This window comes from Cricetulus griseus, chromosome 10, assembly GCF_003668045.3.
Source record: "Cricetulus griseus strain 17A/GY chromosome 10, alternate assembly CriGri-PICRH-1.0, whole genome shotgun sequence".
Lineage (NCBI taxonomy): Eukaryota > Metazoa > Chordata > Mammalia > Rodentia > Cricetidae > Cricetulus > Cricetulus griseus.
The window spans coordinates 29,008,580-29,024,154 of NC_048603.1; the positions used below are offsets into that span (position 1 = coordinate 29,008,580).

General features: G+C 48.3%; 1 protein-coding gene across 2 annotated transcripts in view; it reads right to left on the reverse strand.

Annotated features, from left to right (window-relative positions):
• Positions 1-15,575, reverse strand: part of LOC107977007 (fer-1-like protein 6) — a 120,341-nt gene that overhangs the window by 48,036 nt on the left and 56,730 nt on the right. For both annotated transcript variants that reach the window (XM_035449653.1, XM_035449654.1), the window contains 3 exons: positions 15,438-15,562; positions 7,031-7,165; positions 3,546-3,695 (listed from right to left, as the gene is read on the reverse strand). In XM_035449653.1, the coding sequence (XP_035305544.1) occupies positions 3,546-3,695; positions 7,031-7,165; positions 15,438-15,562 (410 nt within the window). The remainder of the gene's footprint in view (positions 1-3,545; positions 3,696-7,030; positions 7,166-15,437; positions 15,563-15,575) is intronic.

Sequence of the window (15,575 nt, forward strand, 5' to 3'; positions counted from 1 at the left end):
ATACACACACACCAACATATACACAAAACACTTGTGAAAACAAAAGCCTTTTGGAATATGTAATATGTAAGCACACACACACACACACACCCCAGCACACACACAAAACTCTGGTGAAAACAAAAGCCTTTTGGAATACACACACACACACACACACACACACACACACACACACACACACAAAACTCTGGTGAAAACAAAAGCCTTTTGGAATGTGTAATATGTACACACACACACACACACACACACACACACACACACACAAAACTCTGGTGAAAACAAAAGCCTTTTGGAATATGTAATATGTACACACACACACACACACACCAGCACACACACAAAACTCTAGTGAAAACAAAAACCTATTGGAAAATGTAACATGGAACAATTATTAAGTTCCAAGAAGACATGGGAAATGCTTTGCTGGAGTCACCGTGTCTGAAGCCCTGCAGTCTCTTGGGAAAGGAAGCTGTCAGCTGATGTGACATTCATTACAGAGGAACAGAAAACAAAGACTTCCTCTAGAAGTGGGGAGAACCATCCGGGCAGAGCACCTCTTGTCTGGGTTCAGTGTTGTTTGGTGTCTGCCTGGATTTGAACCAGCTTGCAGACAGCTCACGACTCTCATTTGAGGAAGACTGAACCAGCTGATTTGCAGGTTGCCTTCAGTTCTGACACCCACATTTCTGGGCAGCATACAGCTACCTGGCTACAGATGGTTTTGTTGGAGACCTCTTGTTTACATCACCCTAACATCCTAGGACCTAGTGTTTGTCTTTCTAGTTCTACTTTCCTACCCTGCTAGACTTCAACTACTTGAATTCCCGTTACCTTATTCTACATATCCAGACTCAGTATCCCTGGAAGAGTTCACTCTTTCTCCAAAGCTGTCATTTTCTCCACAAAAAGTTTCTCCTCAGGTGACTCCAGTGACAAAGTCTCTGCTAGGACGGCCTTAAGAGTACATCACTGTAGCCAACGGCAACTTCCACGCTACAGATGGGAGGAGAATTTGTGTTTGAAGGCAAATATGTCTAACCTAAATTGGTTCCTATAGTAATTAACACTGTCTAGCCCTCCACTTTGGTTACAAATCTGTCTACATGGAGTCTAGACTCTGACTTGCCCTGCTGACCACATCATTGCCTTTCTATCCATTTCCGTTTCTAAAACCAATAGTTGGGACCAAAGATCTTGCTTTAATATCCTATAGCACAGCGATATTATTAAGAAAAAAACAGCATGCATAGACTGCTCTGTACAAGGCACTTTGGGTTGATTGATTAGCATTCTACATTTTTAAAAAGAAAAAGCCACATTGTGACAAGTGGTAGGTCTGAGATTTATCCCCATGCGATCTAGGTTACCCTCACTTCCTGTTCATTCATGCTGTGTGTGTTAGGAATGTGTGTCTTCCAGTTCCTTCATCAGTGAGTTCTATTTTATTTTGAATTTGGATGTCTGAAAATCAGGTTTTCCTTTAAAAGATGTCATTGATCCAGTGTCAAACTTGGATGTTCAAACTGTAACCCCATCACGATGACATTTGGGGGTTCGGACTTAGAGCAGAATCCAGTCTTCATGAGTGTGAGGGCTCTTACAATTAGAGACCCAAGGAAGAACATTGCTCTCCCAGCTACATGAGGGCACAATGAGAAGGCAGCCATCTATAAACCAGGAGCTGGGCCTCCATCTAATATCAGATCTACCATGTCTTTATGAATCCAGCCTCAACTGTGAGACTATCTTACAGTGTTTGTTGTTGAGGTTATTCAGTCAATGATTCTGTTATAGCATCCTGCATGGACTAAGAAGAAAGACTGGTCTCATCCAAAGGCAAAGAGCCACCGGCCACCGGCACCTGGTGCCTCAGGGAGTGTAGGGCCCAGGAGAGGACCTCTGGAGAGCCCGTGTTCCCTTTTACTTTGTCCTCTTTGGGTGCTGCTTGTTCTCTACTGGGCAGCTGAACTCCAGAAGCTCAGTTTCCCTTCCTCTATACACACACACACACACACACACACACACACACACACACACACACACACACAGGCACCCACGCACGCTCCCTCGAGGACTTCAGAGAAGAACTAGGAGTTTGCTGACCTTGGAGAGCAATGTGCTATGGAATAGGAAGTAGAAGCTTTAACTGTGCAGAGTCAGAGCTCAGCTTAGCTGCCGAGCTACAGGAGATGAGCCTGGCTAAGTCATCCATTCACCGTCTCTCAAATGGGAATGGTAATCTGTGTCTCTAGAGGCTTGAGCAGGGGTATAGTATGTTGAAAGGTAAGAGATGCCACAACCATAACTTCAGGCACATGGCAAGTACCCCACAAATGCCCGATGCCTTTTTTTTTTATATCCTTCTATGGTCTGATGGGATTGAGGGGTTCTGCTGTAGCTCCTCATTGATGACCCAACTCTTAAGGCTCTTTGTAGGGAGAAATCCTAATTAGAGGTACCGCTGACCACACCCGTTTGGGCCTAGTCACAGGTACCGCTGACCAAGCCTGCTGGGGCGTGGTCAGAGTTACATAACAAGGGTTTAAGCAGGAAGGAGGCCTGCACACGGCTCTTTTTTGCCTGACTGGGCTGACTGGGAAGCATTTCTGGGTCCATCCTGCTCAGGTGCAAACCTGGTCACCGGCTGCCTTGCTTGAGAACTTTTCCTCAATAAACTACCGTTATCAACCTCTTTCTGACTCCACTTTGTAAACATCAATAGATCTCTCATTCTAGGGTTCCGATTTGTGGTACAGAAATTCCGGGAATAACTCGTGCTATCAAAGTTCTTGGGTGTCAGCGTCTAGATCCCCAGAAGAAGATGAAGGGACTAGCTCCCCTTTCAGCAGCCATAACAGCCGAACACGTGCTTGCCATAACCTTGCCTTGGTCACTTAGAGGTCAGATGCCTGCCTTGTGACAAGGAACCAATCAGAAGTTAGTTAGTCACTAGAAAGTCAGATGCCTGTCTCGTGACAAGGAACCAATCAGAAGTTAGCTGGTGGTGCTATGCTTTACGACCCCGGGTGTGCTTTACATACAAGCGCACAGCAATGACGCACAAAGTATAGCAACCACCCTGGGAGGGTCTATGGGCCATAACAACCCGTTGACCAATCAACACAGGGCGAGCCCTCCAAGCCTGGAGGCACACCAATCGTGAGCCTGTGTGTACCCCTAGACACTCCCCTTACGCTGCCCTATAAAGATCTATGTGCAGCGGCTTCGAACTGTCTTTGCTAGCCATCCGCCATGGTGGGTGGATGAAAGACCCGAGCTAATATGGGGTTAGCTCGTTAAACTACAATAAAGCCTCGTGCAATTTGCATCAAGCTTTCACCTCCATTCTGTGATTGGGGTGGCCTCGGTCCTGGGCTAAGATTCTGGAAGCCTCAGCTTTCCGAGGGTCTTACAAAGACACTCGCAGCCACAGTATCACAGGGGTGGGCCAGGCATTGCTTCACTAAAGAGCGCACCAAGAGGACCGGCATCTCTGAACAACCAGAGCAAGGAGACTTCTGGTCCAGATGCCGTGGACCTCTTACCTGCAACAGCTCAAACACGGCAAGAAGGTCCCCTCCAGGGAGGTTCCCACAGAAGACGGGGTGATAGCACAGCTTGGGGGGCTCATAGTCCTGGTTAGCTAGTGTCACAACTGGAGCAGCCACCGTGGCACCCAAATATTCCGGCTTCCCCTAGAGAAAGGAAATGAGTTTTTAATTGGCATCTACTAAGTTCTGACCGACAGCTTTCCCCTCCCGTCTTCTACCAAACACCCCTTGCCCAGACTCACCCAGGGCTTGGGGGACAGAGGGGGCTTTCGGGCTCCCAGTGAAACACTAAGAAGATATAACATCAGGGCCTCACTGGTCCAAGACTCCTTCTATAGAGAGCTTAATTAAAGCAACCAACCATGGTAGACGGGAAAGGAAAGGGAAAGGAAAACACAAAATAACAACAGACATTCCAGGCCTCTACTGTGGGCAGGATCATGACTTTTGGACATAAGTAAATCTGGGTCTGTGGTCTCTAAACTGCCTCTTTCTAGCTCTGTGACCTAAGCCTGGCACTCAACCCTTTTGAGTCTCATAGATAGGGCTGAAGTTTATTTCTGTTCATAACGTCGTAAGAAGTAATGTAATCTTACATTTCATTTGTATTGTGTGCTCAATCCAGAGTAATAGAACATTGATGTTGGTGGTAACCGTGAAGGCTGAAGCCAGTTTGTTTAAGTGAGGCAGTAAAAAGGGGAAATTACCTCTGTGTGTATGCACATGTATGGGCTTTGAGGTTTTTTGTTTTTGTTTGTTTGTTTGTTTGGATTTTTGGGTTTGTTTTTTTTTGTTGTTGTTGTTGTTGTTATTTTTTTGAGACAGGGTTTCCCTGTGTACCTTTGGAGCCTGTCCTGGAACTAATTCTTGTAGACTAGGCTGGTCTCCAACTCACAGAGATCTGCATGCCTCTGCCTCCCAAGTGCTGGGATTAAAGGCGTGCGCCACCAATGCCCGGCGGGCTTCGACTTTCTTTAAGAGCTATGGATGGCCCTCGCCTCTTCCCCAAGCCAGCTCTCAGGTCCACACTCCTCCAGGAGAGGCAGGAGCTATAGCAGCTCCTCTACTTTGCTATTTGTCTGCAGAATCATGAGAGTACATGCCCCACATGGGTGGGACTCGCTGCCTTTGTCACCACTCCATCCTCCAGCCTGGGAACCCGCTGAGCATGTAACTGCTGAGTGACAACTGGTTGACACAATCTGCTTAGCCCAAGGACAGTGCCCATCTTCTATTTTAGGTCGGGTTTTAGCATCCAAGCAGCAGTCTTTGGATCCAGGAGCCAGCATTTGCACTGTCGCCAGGGAGGGAGGTGGGAACAAGGCTTTGGCTCAGCCACACTCGACAACAAACAAAACTGCCTGCTGTTGGCATCCGTTGGGAGAGCGGCTGGAGTCAGGGCAGCTTGGTATAAAATGAGTGTTGTGCTTAACGATTATTTGTTCATCATTCTTAGGAGGCATGGTTAACTCAAATGAGCCCTGGAAATGGGCACAGAAACCCAAGCAAACAAATTGCCAAATGCGAATGCATTTCTTATAGTGCCAGTCAACACTCACAGACCACAAGCCAGTGGAGAATGAGAGAAAGTTCTAGACTGGAAACATGGGCCAGAAGAATTATATTATAACAATCTGATTGCCGTGTTTTAGGTGAATGTTGGCTGTAGCACAGTCACACGCTCTTATGCACATCTCCCCATGTTTCTCCAGGGGGAAAACACAGACTTTCTGTGTCACCTTTCTTTCCCACAATCCTTTTCCCTTTCTATTTTAAAGCATTATCTGGATTTGTGTGTGTGTGTGTGTGTGTGTGTGTGTGTGTGTGTGTGTGTGTGTGTGTGTGTAGAAAAGGGCCACACTGAGTGGGGAACTGGAAATGAGATGGCAAGCAGTAGGTAGGGTACTGGTGAGCAGTGTAACAACTAGCAGGCTAGGGTAGCAAAAGACTCCAAAGATGCTGGATTCCTTTTCAAATAGAAACCAAACACTTATCATGGGATTCGTATTCCAAGGAAGGAGAGTGAAGGGGTATTTACTTTATGAGTCTTCCTCTAGAAAATCTGTCCTACATGCTGAACAGGGAAATGAAATACATTTAGCCCCAATTTAGAGCATCAATGGAGCGCTGGAGGGAGGGGATGCCCCACTCGATGCCACCAGCTGTACACGACGGAGTAGACGCAAGAGTTGTGCGTTCCAGTCCTGACTCCGCCTCTCACTAGGTGTGACTTTTATGAAGGCTTCGAACTTTCTAGATCTGTCCTCCTTCCTAGATAGCAAGAAGGGCAGGACAAAACCTTCATGTTCCACATGGTCCCTAAACCCCCTGTGACTCTGGCATCCTGTTTCCTCCCTGACGCTGGCCCACCGCAGGGCTATCTGGAGCACACTGAGAATGAGGAGGCTTTGGAAAATCTTCTCAGAGCATCTTTTGTACTTGATAGATTTGAGCTTCCTGAGGAGGTAAAGATGTCAAAGAAAAGAAAGAAATCTAAGTCATTCATTGCGGATTTCTTAACTTAGAGAAGAATGCTTATCATAGTCACTTAACATCCCCAGTCGGCTTTGGGAGTCACCTAAGGGGTGGGAGCACCAACGTCTCTGGAGAGGTTTGGCTCATCACCAAAGAAAGCTGTGATGAATATGCCATTGCAGGCCCAGCAGCAGGCAGGTAAAAGAAGCGACCCAGCTACAAGGCTGAATCAGTGAGGGTGCCCATGCATTTCCTTCCCGCTAGGTGAGAGCAACCCAGACCTGTCTGCAAAAGGCTTGGAGGAGTCAACAGCAGAAACATGGGGCCAGCTAGGGGATCGTGGTAGTTGTGGGTTGCCTTAAGCAATCACCACATCCCTACAGAGGTGGGCATTGACTAAATTTTGCTAATTTGATTATAATATAAAGGGAATTCTAAAGAACAAACTCCAAATAAAGCAGTGACTGTCATCAACTGATGGGGGCTGCCCTTGTGTATATATGTTTCTCTTATTGGTTGATGAATAAAACACTGTTTGGCTGATAGAGCCAGGAAGATAGGCAGAACTAGGAGATAAGGAGAATTCTGGGAAAGGTAGGCAGATAAGCGCCAGAAAGAGTCGCCATGTAGCTAGCCAACGGAGAAATAGGTCCAGACCCTTCCTTGGTAACCCAAGACCATGTGGAAATTCATAAATAGAAATGGGTTAATAATTAAGACAGAGCTAGCCAATAAGAAGCCCTAGGCATCGCCCAACAGTTTAATAATTAATGTTCAGTCTTTGTGTGCTTATTTGGGGCTGAAGCAGTGGCACGGGACCTGGAGCCTGGCAGGACAAGCAAAACCAGCAGCAATCAACGCGGTTCTGTATATCACAGTGCACTGGCGTGAAAGCCCCCGCTGGGTCCTGGCCTCTCACAGTGCCAGGACGGCACTGACTTTCCAGTCAGTTCCTGGGGTAGAGCATTTGGAAGGTGCAGTCAGTGCTGCCTGGGCACACTTACCACCGCATCACTGTCATAGAGTTCCACCACCACTAGGGGTGGGGACTCAGCCAATTCCCTCTCCTCGCCATGCAAAACCAACTCATTGAAGAGCAGCATCTGGTTCCAGGTAGGAGAGAGAGTCTGAGAAATGACCTGGAAGAAAACAACACAGGAACCATTTTGCTGGAATGTTCAACAGACACCCTGAGGGCAAAGTGGAACCCATGGCAACTGTTTATTAAATGCTGGGAGATGCAAATTCATGGTCTCCGGGAAACTTAGTATTTATAATGTTTCATTAGTGGAGTACTGCTTACCGTCCCATTTGCATGAATAATTTAATTTGCTGTGGTGCTATGATGGCATCAGCTGCCCTTTATTGAGTGATTTTTGTGTGTTACCTGTAGTACTGTGCATTCGCTGACTCATTCAAACCCCAAACGCATTCTGGGTAGAGTTATTTACATGCATGATAAAGGCCACGGAACAGGTCCACATGCTGAGACTCTACAGAGGATAAACTGAAATTCCACCTGGATCGTCCATTTTCACAGGCGAATACCACCGACATCTCCACTTTAGGGATCCCCTCTACTGAGAATGGGGAGCTCAAACATAATTTTGTCATCAAAGGCCTTAATGTTGACTTTCATATATCACAGACTTTAGGTAGAAGTCTACAGCTTTGTAGACTGGCTGCTTTGAATAGAACAGAATCTCTGCTCACCATTTGACATGGCATCTTTCTTTCAAGGAAGTTGCTATGGCAGCAAATAGTGACATTGGTAGTGGACTGAACCCATCATACAGATGGAGAAAATAAAAATCAAGGAAGGATGGTAGCTTGAAGTGAAGGGACCAGCTCCCCATTTCAGCAGCCATAACAGCTGAACACGTGCTTGTCTGACCTTGCCTTGGTCACTAAGAGGTCAGATGCTGGCCTCATGGCAAGGAACCAATCAGAAGTTAGCTGGTGGTGCTATACTTTATGGCTCTGGGTGTGCTTCACGGACAAGTGCACATCAATGAAGTACAGAGCATAGCAACCGCCCTGGGAGGGCCTATGGGCCATAACCAATTGGCCAATCAACACAGGGCAAGCCCTCCAAGCCTGGAGGCACACCAATCCTGAGCCTGTGCGTACCCCTAGACACTCCCCTTACACTGCCCTATAAGATCTCTATGCAGACACTTCGAGCTGTCTTTCTGAGCCATCCGCCATGGAGCGTGGATGAAAGGCCTGAGCTAACAGGGGGTTAGCTCGTTAAACAACTATAATAAAGCCTCGTGCAGTTTGCATCAAGCTTTCGACTCCGCATAGTGATTCGGGTGGCCGAGGTCCTGGGCTGAGATCCTGGAGGCCTGAGATTTCCAGGGGTCTTACAGAAGAATTGCTCCAGAACCATCAGGGTCTCATTAGAATTGGCTAAGCTTCCTTCCCAGGCTGTTCAGGATGAACCTTCAGAAGGGAGAATGTTATTTAAATCTGGATTTCCTTCTCTGTTTCTTTAGACATTTGGAAAGAGGCCAGTTTCACAGACAAAGGGCTGAGTCGTTTGCAGGGTCGGTGGTCGTGCTCCTGGGCAGACACTGCCCCACCAATCTGTGAAGCTTCTGCTGGCAAGAGTCACGGCTCTTCCAAGCTGTGCAGCCAAATGGGTTTCATAAGACAATGTGTTCAGCAGCTGCTGGATCCTGGGGAAATTTCCACAGCGCCTTAGAACTGTCCCTTACCCGCCACTACCAACTCCAGGGGGGCTGGAAAGAAGAACTGGCCTGTGCTAACCCTCAGACTTACATAAAACTGCCGGCTCAGTTATTCAGCCAGCTTCAGTTAAATTGTTGGCACTGTGGTTATGGAAGAGCAGCTTTATTACTCTTTATGTAAGCCGTAAAAGTATTGTGTGCCTGCAGTCCGCCTCTCTGCTTGAGTTTTCGGTTTAGACTATTTCATGTGTCAGATGCAATGAGGGTTTAAAATGCTTCTGAAAATTCTAAGTTTGCTGATATCAAAAGACCAAGGTTCAACTGTTGGGAGGGCGGGAAATATCATTAAGAAATATCTCGAGGTACAAACTTCCGGTTCAGCTCCGGCCTACAATTGTATGGCAGATTCCAGCTAATCTGCTGTTGAATGACATGGCCTCAGTGGAGAATGTCCCCTAGTTTGCGTCTCTACAGAAGTAAGCATTTGAATAGGCCTTCACCTGGGCAGAGGGCTAGGGGTGTCAGTAACAAGTGAGGACAGAGAGTGAGGAGCCATCTAGGAGAGAGGGATCCACTGGAAGACAGAAATGGCCTCATGGCAAGGTTAGAAAAGAGACAGGAAGATGCCGGATAAAGAAGAGACTCTAGTTTTGCAGCATGGAACTGAGAGCTCTCTAAAGATGACAAGATGCCTGTGTTTGGTCTTTATCGCCTTTGGGTTGCTAGGAGTCTCCAAGTCCACGCTCCCCCACTCAGGCCGAACCTCACAGCTGCTGTGGCTTGAGGCTGAGACATGCCGGGCCACAACATTGAACTCCCGGAAAACTCAGGCCTCGGTGGTCTCAGCCCAGGACCTCAGTCACCCCAATCACCAGGCGGATTCGAAAGCTTGCTGCAGACTGCATGAGGCTTTATTGTTGTTTAACGAGCTAACCCCATGTTAGCTCGGGTCTTTCACCCACCCGCCATGGTGGATGGCTAGAAAAGACAGCTCGAAGGGGCTGCATAGAGATCTTATAGGGCAGAGTAAGGGGAGTGTCTAGAGGTACGCACAGGCTCAGGATTGGTGCCTCCAGCCTTGGAGGGTTTGCCCTGTGTTGATTGGTCAACTGGTTGTTATGGCCCATAGGCCCTCCCAGGGTGGTTGCTATGCTCTGCGCATCATTGCTGTGAGCTTGTCCGTAAAGCACACCCAGGGCCGTAAAGCATAGCACCACCAGCTAACCTCTGATTGGTTCCTTGCCACGAGGCAGGCACCTAACCTCTAGTGACCGAGACAAGGGCAGAAAAGCACATGTTACTGTCATGGCTGCTGAAAGGGGCAGGCATCTAACCTTAGTGACTAAGACAAGGTCAGACAAATACGTGTTCGGCTGTTATGGCTGCTGAAATGGGGAGCTGGTCCCTTCACCCTGTTCTCCAGGTCACCACTATGTGAAAGATGTCACCTGGTCACTTTAGAGTGACCACCCAAACAAAACAACTCACTCAAACAAGAGTCTCCCATGATTAGCTTTGCTTCTTAAGGGCTTCCTTAAGGAGCCATGAGCTGACCTAGCTTTAAAGATCATTTGAACTCAGGGTGAGACTTGGGTAGCACTGTGAACAGTTAGTCAGATGTTCTGGAAAGAATACAGCAGTGGGAACAAAAACTCTAACTGGAATAGGGCTTAATTAACTACCCTGTGACCAATTTGCACAGGTGGCTTAACATCTCCAAGCCCTGGTTGGCCTTTGTTAAATGGGCTAACACCCATCTTGCCTGGGATAAAGAATAGTCACTGCCCGACATATAGCAGGTGCTCAGTAAATGCTTGCTACCCTCTCTAAATGTACTCCATCTCAGGCCATATTTTCTTAGAGGTGAGTAAACATTTAGGGCTGGGAAGTGGCTCAGGAGAAGAGTACCTGTCCAGCATTTGTCAAGTCTGGAGTCTAATTCCTTGTAACTCTCTCTCTCTTTCTTCCTCCCCCCCTCTCCCTCCCTCCCTCCTCCTCTCTCTCTCCTCTCTCTCTCTCTCTCTCTCTCTCTCTTCTCTCTGTCTCTGTCTCTCTCTCTTCCCTCTCTCTTTCTTCTCCCCCCTCTCTCTCTCCTCCTCCCTCCTCTCTCTCTCTCTCTCTCTTCTCTCTGTCTCTCTCTCTCTCTCTCTCCCTCCCTCTCACTCCCTTCCCCCTCCCTCCTCTCTCTCTCTCTCTCTCTCTCTCTCTCTCTCTCTCTCACACACACACACACACACACATGTGCATACTCACACACACACATGAACACACACTCACAGACCTATACACTCTCACACTCAACATTCGCACACTAACACACTCACACACGTGCACTGACACACACGCCCCCCTAAATGCCTACTCTATGACAGCCTGTGTACACTGGGTGGTCTTCTCTAAGCTTCAGTCTTCAGGACTGAGCACCAGTCTCATTGTTGGGAACCCCAGGCTTAACGATCTCTACCATCTGAGGCGCTCCACCTTCGCTTTCTGTCAGGTCTGCCCACACACATCTTGCTACTCTCCTCATCCATTCTCAGACCTTTTCTCTTTAGTTTTCTGCCCCTTTCCTTTATCATTCAAGTCCTCTTTCTCTTTAATGTTTATTAACTGGACATACCAGACCATCTTTATAAGGGGCTGACGTGTTTGAGGCTGGTTCTTCTGCACACTAGATGCTCAGTCCTCCGGGGAACCAGGGAAAGCCCACATGGGTGCTACACCTGGCTTAGCTGGGCTTGAAAGGCCTCACGCTGAGCTATCTAAAGTAGAAGTATGAAGGAGGACTGCTAGTCACAGACCAGGCCCTCAGTCTTCACAGACCAGGCTCTCAGTCACAGACCAGGCCCTCACTAATCACAGACCAGGCCCTCAGTCATAACAGACCAGGCTCTCAGTCATAACAGACCAGGCCCTCAGTCATCACAGACTAGGTCCTCAGGCACAGACCAGGCCCTCAGTCTTCACAGGCCAGGCTCTCAGTCACAGACCAGGCATTCAGTCATCACATACCAGGCCCTCAGTTATCACATCAGGCCTTCAGGCACAGAGTAGGCCCTCAGTCATTACAGAACAGGCTGTCAGTCACAGACCAGGCCCGTAGTCATACAAACCAGGCCCAAAGGCATCACAAAACAAGCCCTCAGTCATCATCACAGACCAGGCACTCAGTCACCACTGACCAGGCCCTCAGTCATCAAGTATCAGGCCCTCAATCATTATAGATTAGATCCTCAGGCACAGACCAGGCCCTCAGTCATCACAGATTAGGTCTTCAGGCACAGAACAGGCCCTCAGTCATTACATACCTGGCCCTCAGTCACATACCAGGCCTCCATCACAGACCAGGCCCTCAGTCACCACTGACCAGGCCCTCAGTCATCACAGATTTGATCCACAGACCAGGCCCTCAGTCACAGACCATATGCTCTGTCACAGACCAGGCCCTCAGTCTTCACACCAGATCTTCAGCCACAGAACATGCCCTCAGTCACCACATACCAGGCCCTCAATCACAATCAGGCCCTTAGTGATCACATACCAGGCTCTCACTCATAATGATCACATACTAGGCTCTCACTCACAGACCAGGCCCTCAGCCATCACAGACCAGGCCCTCAGTTATCACAGACCAGGCCTTCAGTCACAGACCAGGCCCAAAGTCATTGCAGACCATGCCCTGTTATGTAGCCCAGCACCCAGACAGGAGAAGAAAACCTGGAGCTTTCTAACCAAAACGAAGACAGAGTGGCTCAGCAACAGTAGCCTTGGAATTGGAGAGACCTGGGTCTCCATCCCAGCCCACCTTCTCCAAGCTGCACAACCTCAGACTCTTCCTCCTTTATCCCCAAATGTGGAGAAAGGAGCATGTGTCCCAGAGTTATGGTGAGGTGTGGTAAACAATGTAGACAAAATGCTTATTGTTGTGTCTGGCGTGTGAGAACCTTGAGTAAAGGCAGCTGATATTATTAGCAAAAATTGGGCACTTGATTCAAAATTAGAGTCAGATCCAGGGTTCAGCAGAATCTATTTTCCCTTCCAGATGATTATTTGATAAACAAAGTCCATCTGTGCCTTTGAGATATGAATCTAAGTGAAACCGACATGCTGTGTGCAGATGAAAACCAGCAGGAAGGTTATGCCCAGTCTGGTGAACTCACACAGACTCCAGGGTGGCTTCAGAGGGCCGGGAGCTGCATGGCAGAGGCAGGTGGGTGGCCCTTGGGTCCAACTTCTGAGATGGCTCTTGTTTGGGATGGCAGTTGCAATAGCAGCCATCAGGAGAAGACAGGCAGAAGCTGTTCTAAGCCATTGGCATTTCAGATCATCTCCTTTATTGGGAATAGATAGAGATAGAGATAGAGATAGAGATAGAGAGAGATAGAGATAGAGATAGATATCCTGCCTACCACAGATGAAGAAACTAAAGGGAATTCTGCTTAATGTTATATATCTAGATATCTAGTAAGTATAAGATAGTGGATTTGGACCAGGGCAACAGAACTCTACAATTGTGTATTAGGTGTGTGTGTGTGGGGGGGGCGGTGTGTAGGGGGAAATGCTGACCACGCCAGCTTGAGGGCTGGCACAGGTGACGCTGACCTCACACACGTGGGCGTGGTCAGAGTGACGTAGCAAGGCTTTAAATATGAGGGACGCACACATGCGGCTCTCTCTGTTTCCTCTCCCTCCTGGTTGGACAGGACTGGCTCGGTCGCGTGAGTACTTCCTAATAAACCACCTGTTTTTCAAACTAGTTCCGACTCCATTGCGATCCGCATTAACTGCGTTCCACCTTTGGTGTGCACACACGTTTGTAGGGGATGCATGTTTGGAGGTGTTTGGAGGCGTGCATCGAAGTGTGCCTGACCACACTTGGCTTCTTACCGAAGTTCTAGCAATAATTTCAGGTCTTCATTGAAAGTGCTTGCCTGGGGCTGGAGAGATGGCTCAGAGGTTAAGAGCACCAACTGTTCTTCCAGAGGTCCTGAGTTCAATTCCCAGCAACCACATGGTGGCTCACAACCATCCGTTATGAGATCTGGTGCCCTCTTCTGTTGTGCAGGTATACATGGAAGCAGAATGTTGTATGCATAATAAATAAATAAAATCTTTAAAAAGAAAGAAAGGAAGGAAGGAAGGAAGGAAAAGAAAGAAAGAAAGAAAGAAAGGAAGAAAGAAAGAAAGAAAGGAAAAGAAAGAAAGAAAGAAAGGAAAAGAAAGAAAGAAAGAAAGGAAAAGAAAGAAAGAAAGGAAAAGAAAGAAAGGAAAAGAAAGAAAGAAAGAAAGGAAAAGAAAGAAAGAAAGAAAGAAAGGAAAAGAAAGAAAGAAAGAAAGGAAAAGAAAGAAAGAAAGAAAGAAAGAAAGAAAGAAAGAAAGAAAGAAAGTGCTTGCCAGGCAAGCCGTGTCTTTCAGGCCGTGCTCTCTCCTGGCCTCTCTCCAGGACCTATTGTGCAATCTCTGCTGTGTGTGTCCTCTCAAAAACCAGCACAGGAAGGTCTTCTGCCTTCTTGGTTCCACTAGACAATGGATGAGGCTGGAGACACCTTCCTTCCAGGGTCTCTCTACACCACCTCTGAGACAGAAGGAACCCATCTCTCCAAGTGGCTCCTGGAGCCACACACACAGGGCTTAGCACATGCAAGCAGCCTATCTGCCTGGAGGACCACACCCATGCCTGCATCTTCCACGATGCAGGAGGAGGGTCTGCCCCACCCACCATCTCCTAGAGCCCTTGCAGAACCAATACTCAACAGGCACTGGCTAAATGGTTGTGAAGCTGGTTCCTACCACACTCTCAGTGTAAGTGTGATAAATCAAACTACAGCCGAATCCATCAGCGGGGCCATAGGGCTTGTCTTGGGGAAAATGTGTGCCCTCCTGATCCGCCAATGGAATGGCCGCCATTCATCAGGCGTTTATGCACTCAACGTTTCGCGCCTGCACAGCAGCTCTTTTTTAGAATGATGGAACTGGGGTCTAGTGAGCTCTTTGTCTGGAGACGCACAGCTGCAGAGTAGATGAGCCAGCAGGCAACCCTGTGTCTCTTTGCTTCCTACATATCCGAGATGGCCAATTCTTTATGCTCTTCCCACATAGTGAGAGGATGTCCTCCTGCAGGACTTGTGCAGACCTAGGAACCCTTTACTGAGCTAGTGCTAGGTGTGAGAGACGGGAAGGAAGCAGAGGAAGCCACCATCTGCCCATCTCCTGGGACACCACACCTGTCACCAATGGGGTTCTCCGGGGGAGAGGGCTTGAAGCACAGCCTTGGTAACAAGCACCCTAGCTGCTAAGTGCAAAGGTTAGAACTCCCTGCCCTGAAAGCCAGAGCCTTTCCCCACCCTCAGCAGGTCCCCTGAGGTAATGACAGTCTCAGTCTCTGGAGGGCTGTCTATGCTGGCTTCTCCTTTCTTTCGCTACTCTCTGTGTCTGGCACTCCTGCAGGTGTCCAGGGCTCAACAGATACCTTTCCTGCCCTTGTCTTAGCTTTAAGACTTGCCCATCTGCTTCAGGACAGTGGCTCGAAGGGACCAATAAACCCTCCGTGCCCGTCTCTCCTGGAGCACACACTGGCTTCTCGGTCTGAATGGCTGCACGCTGGGCGATGCGAGGGACAGGGTGAGCCTCATCTTTCTCTCCCCAGCCCCTGCTGCTGTGTTTCTATGCTGTACATGAGTTACAGCAGCAGAGAAGAGGCTGCCAGCTCTCTGGTTACCTTTGTGGTCTGGCACTGGGACAGGAATGTGACTTTGGCGAAGGGATCTGAAAGTCCATTGCTGTCAGCTGCGATGAGGCCCCGGGCTTGGTACATGTGAGCTCTCAGCTGGAAGACATGCTGGGCTGCGGAAAAACC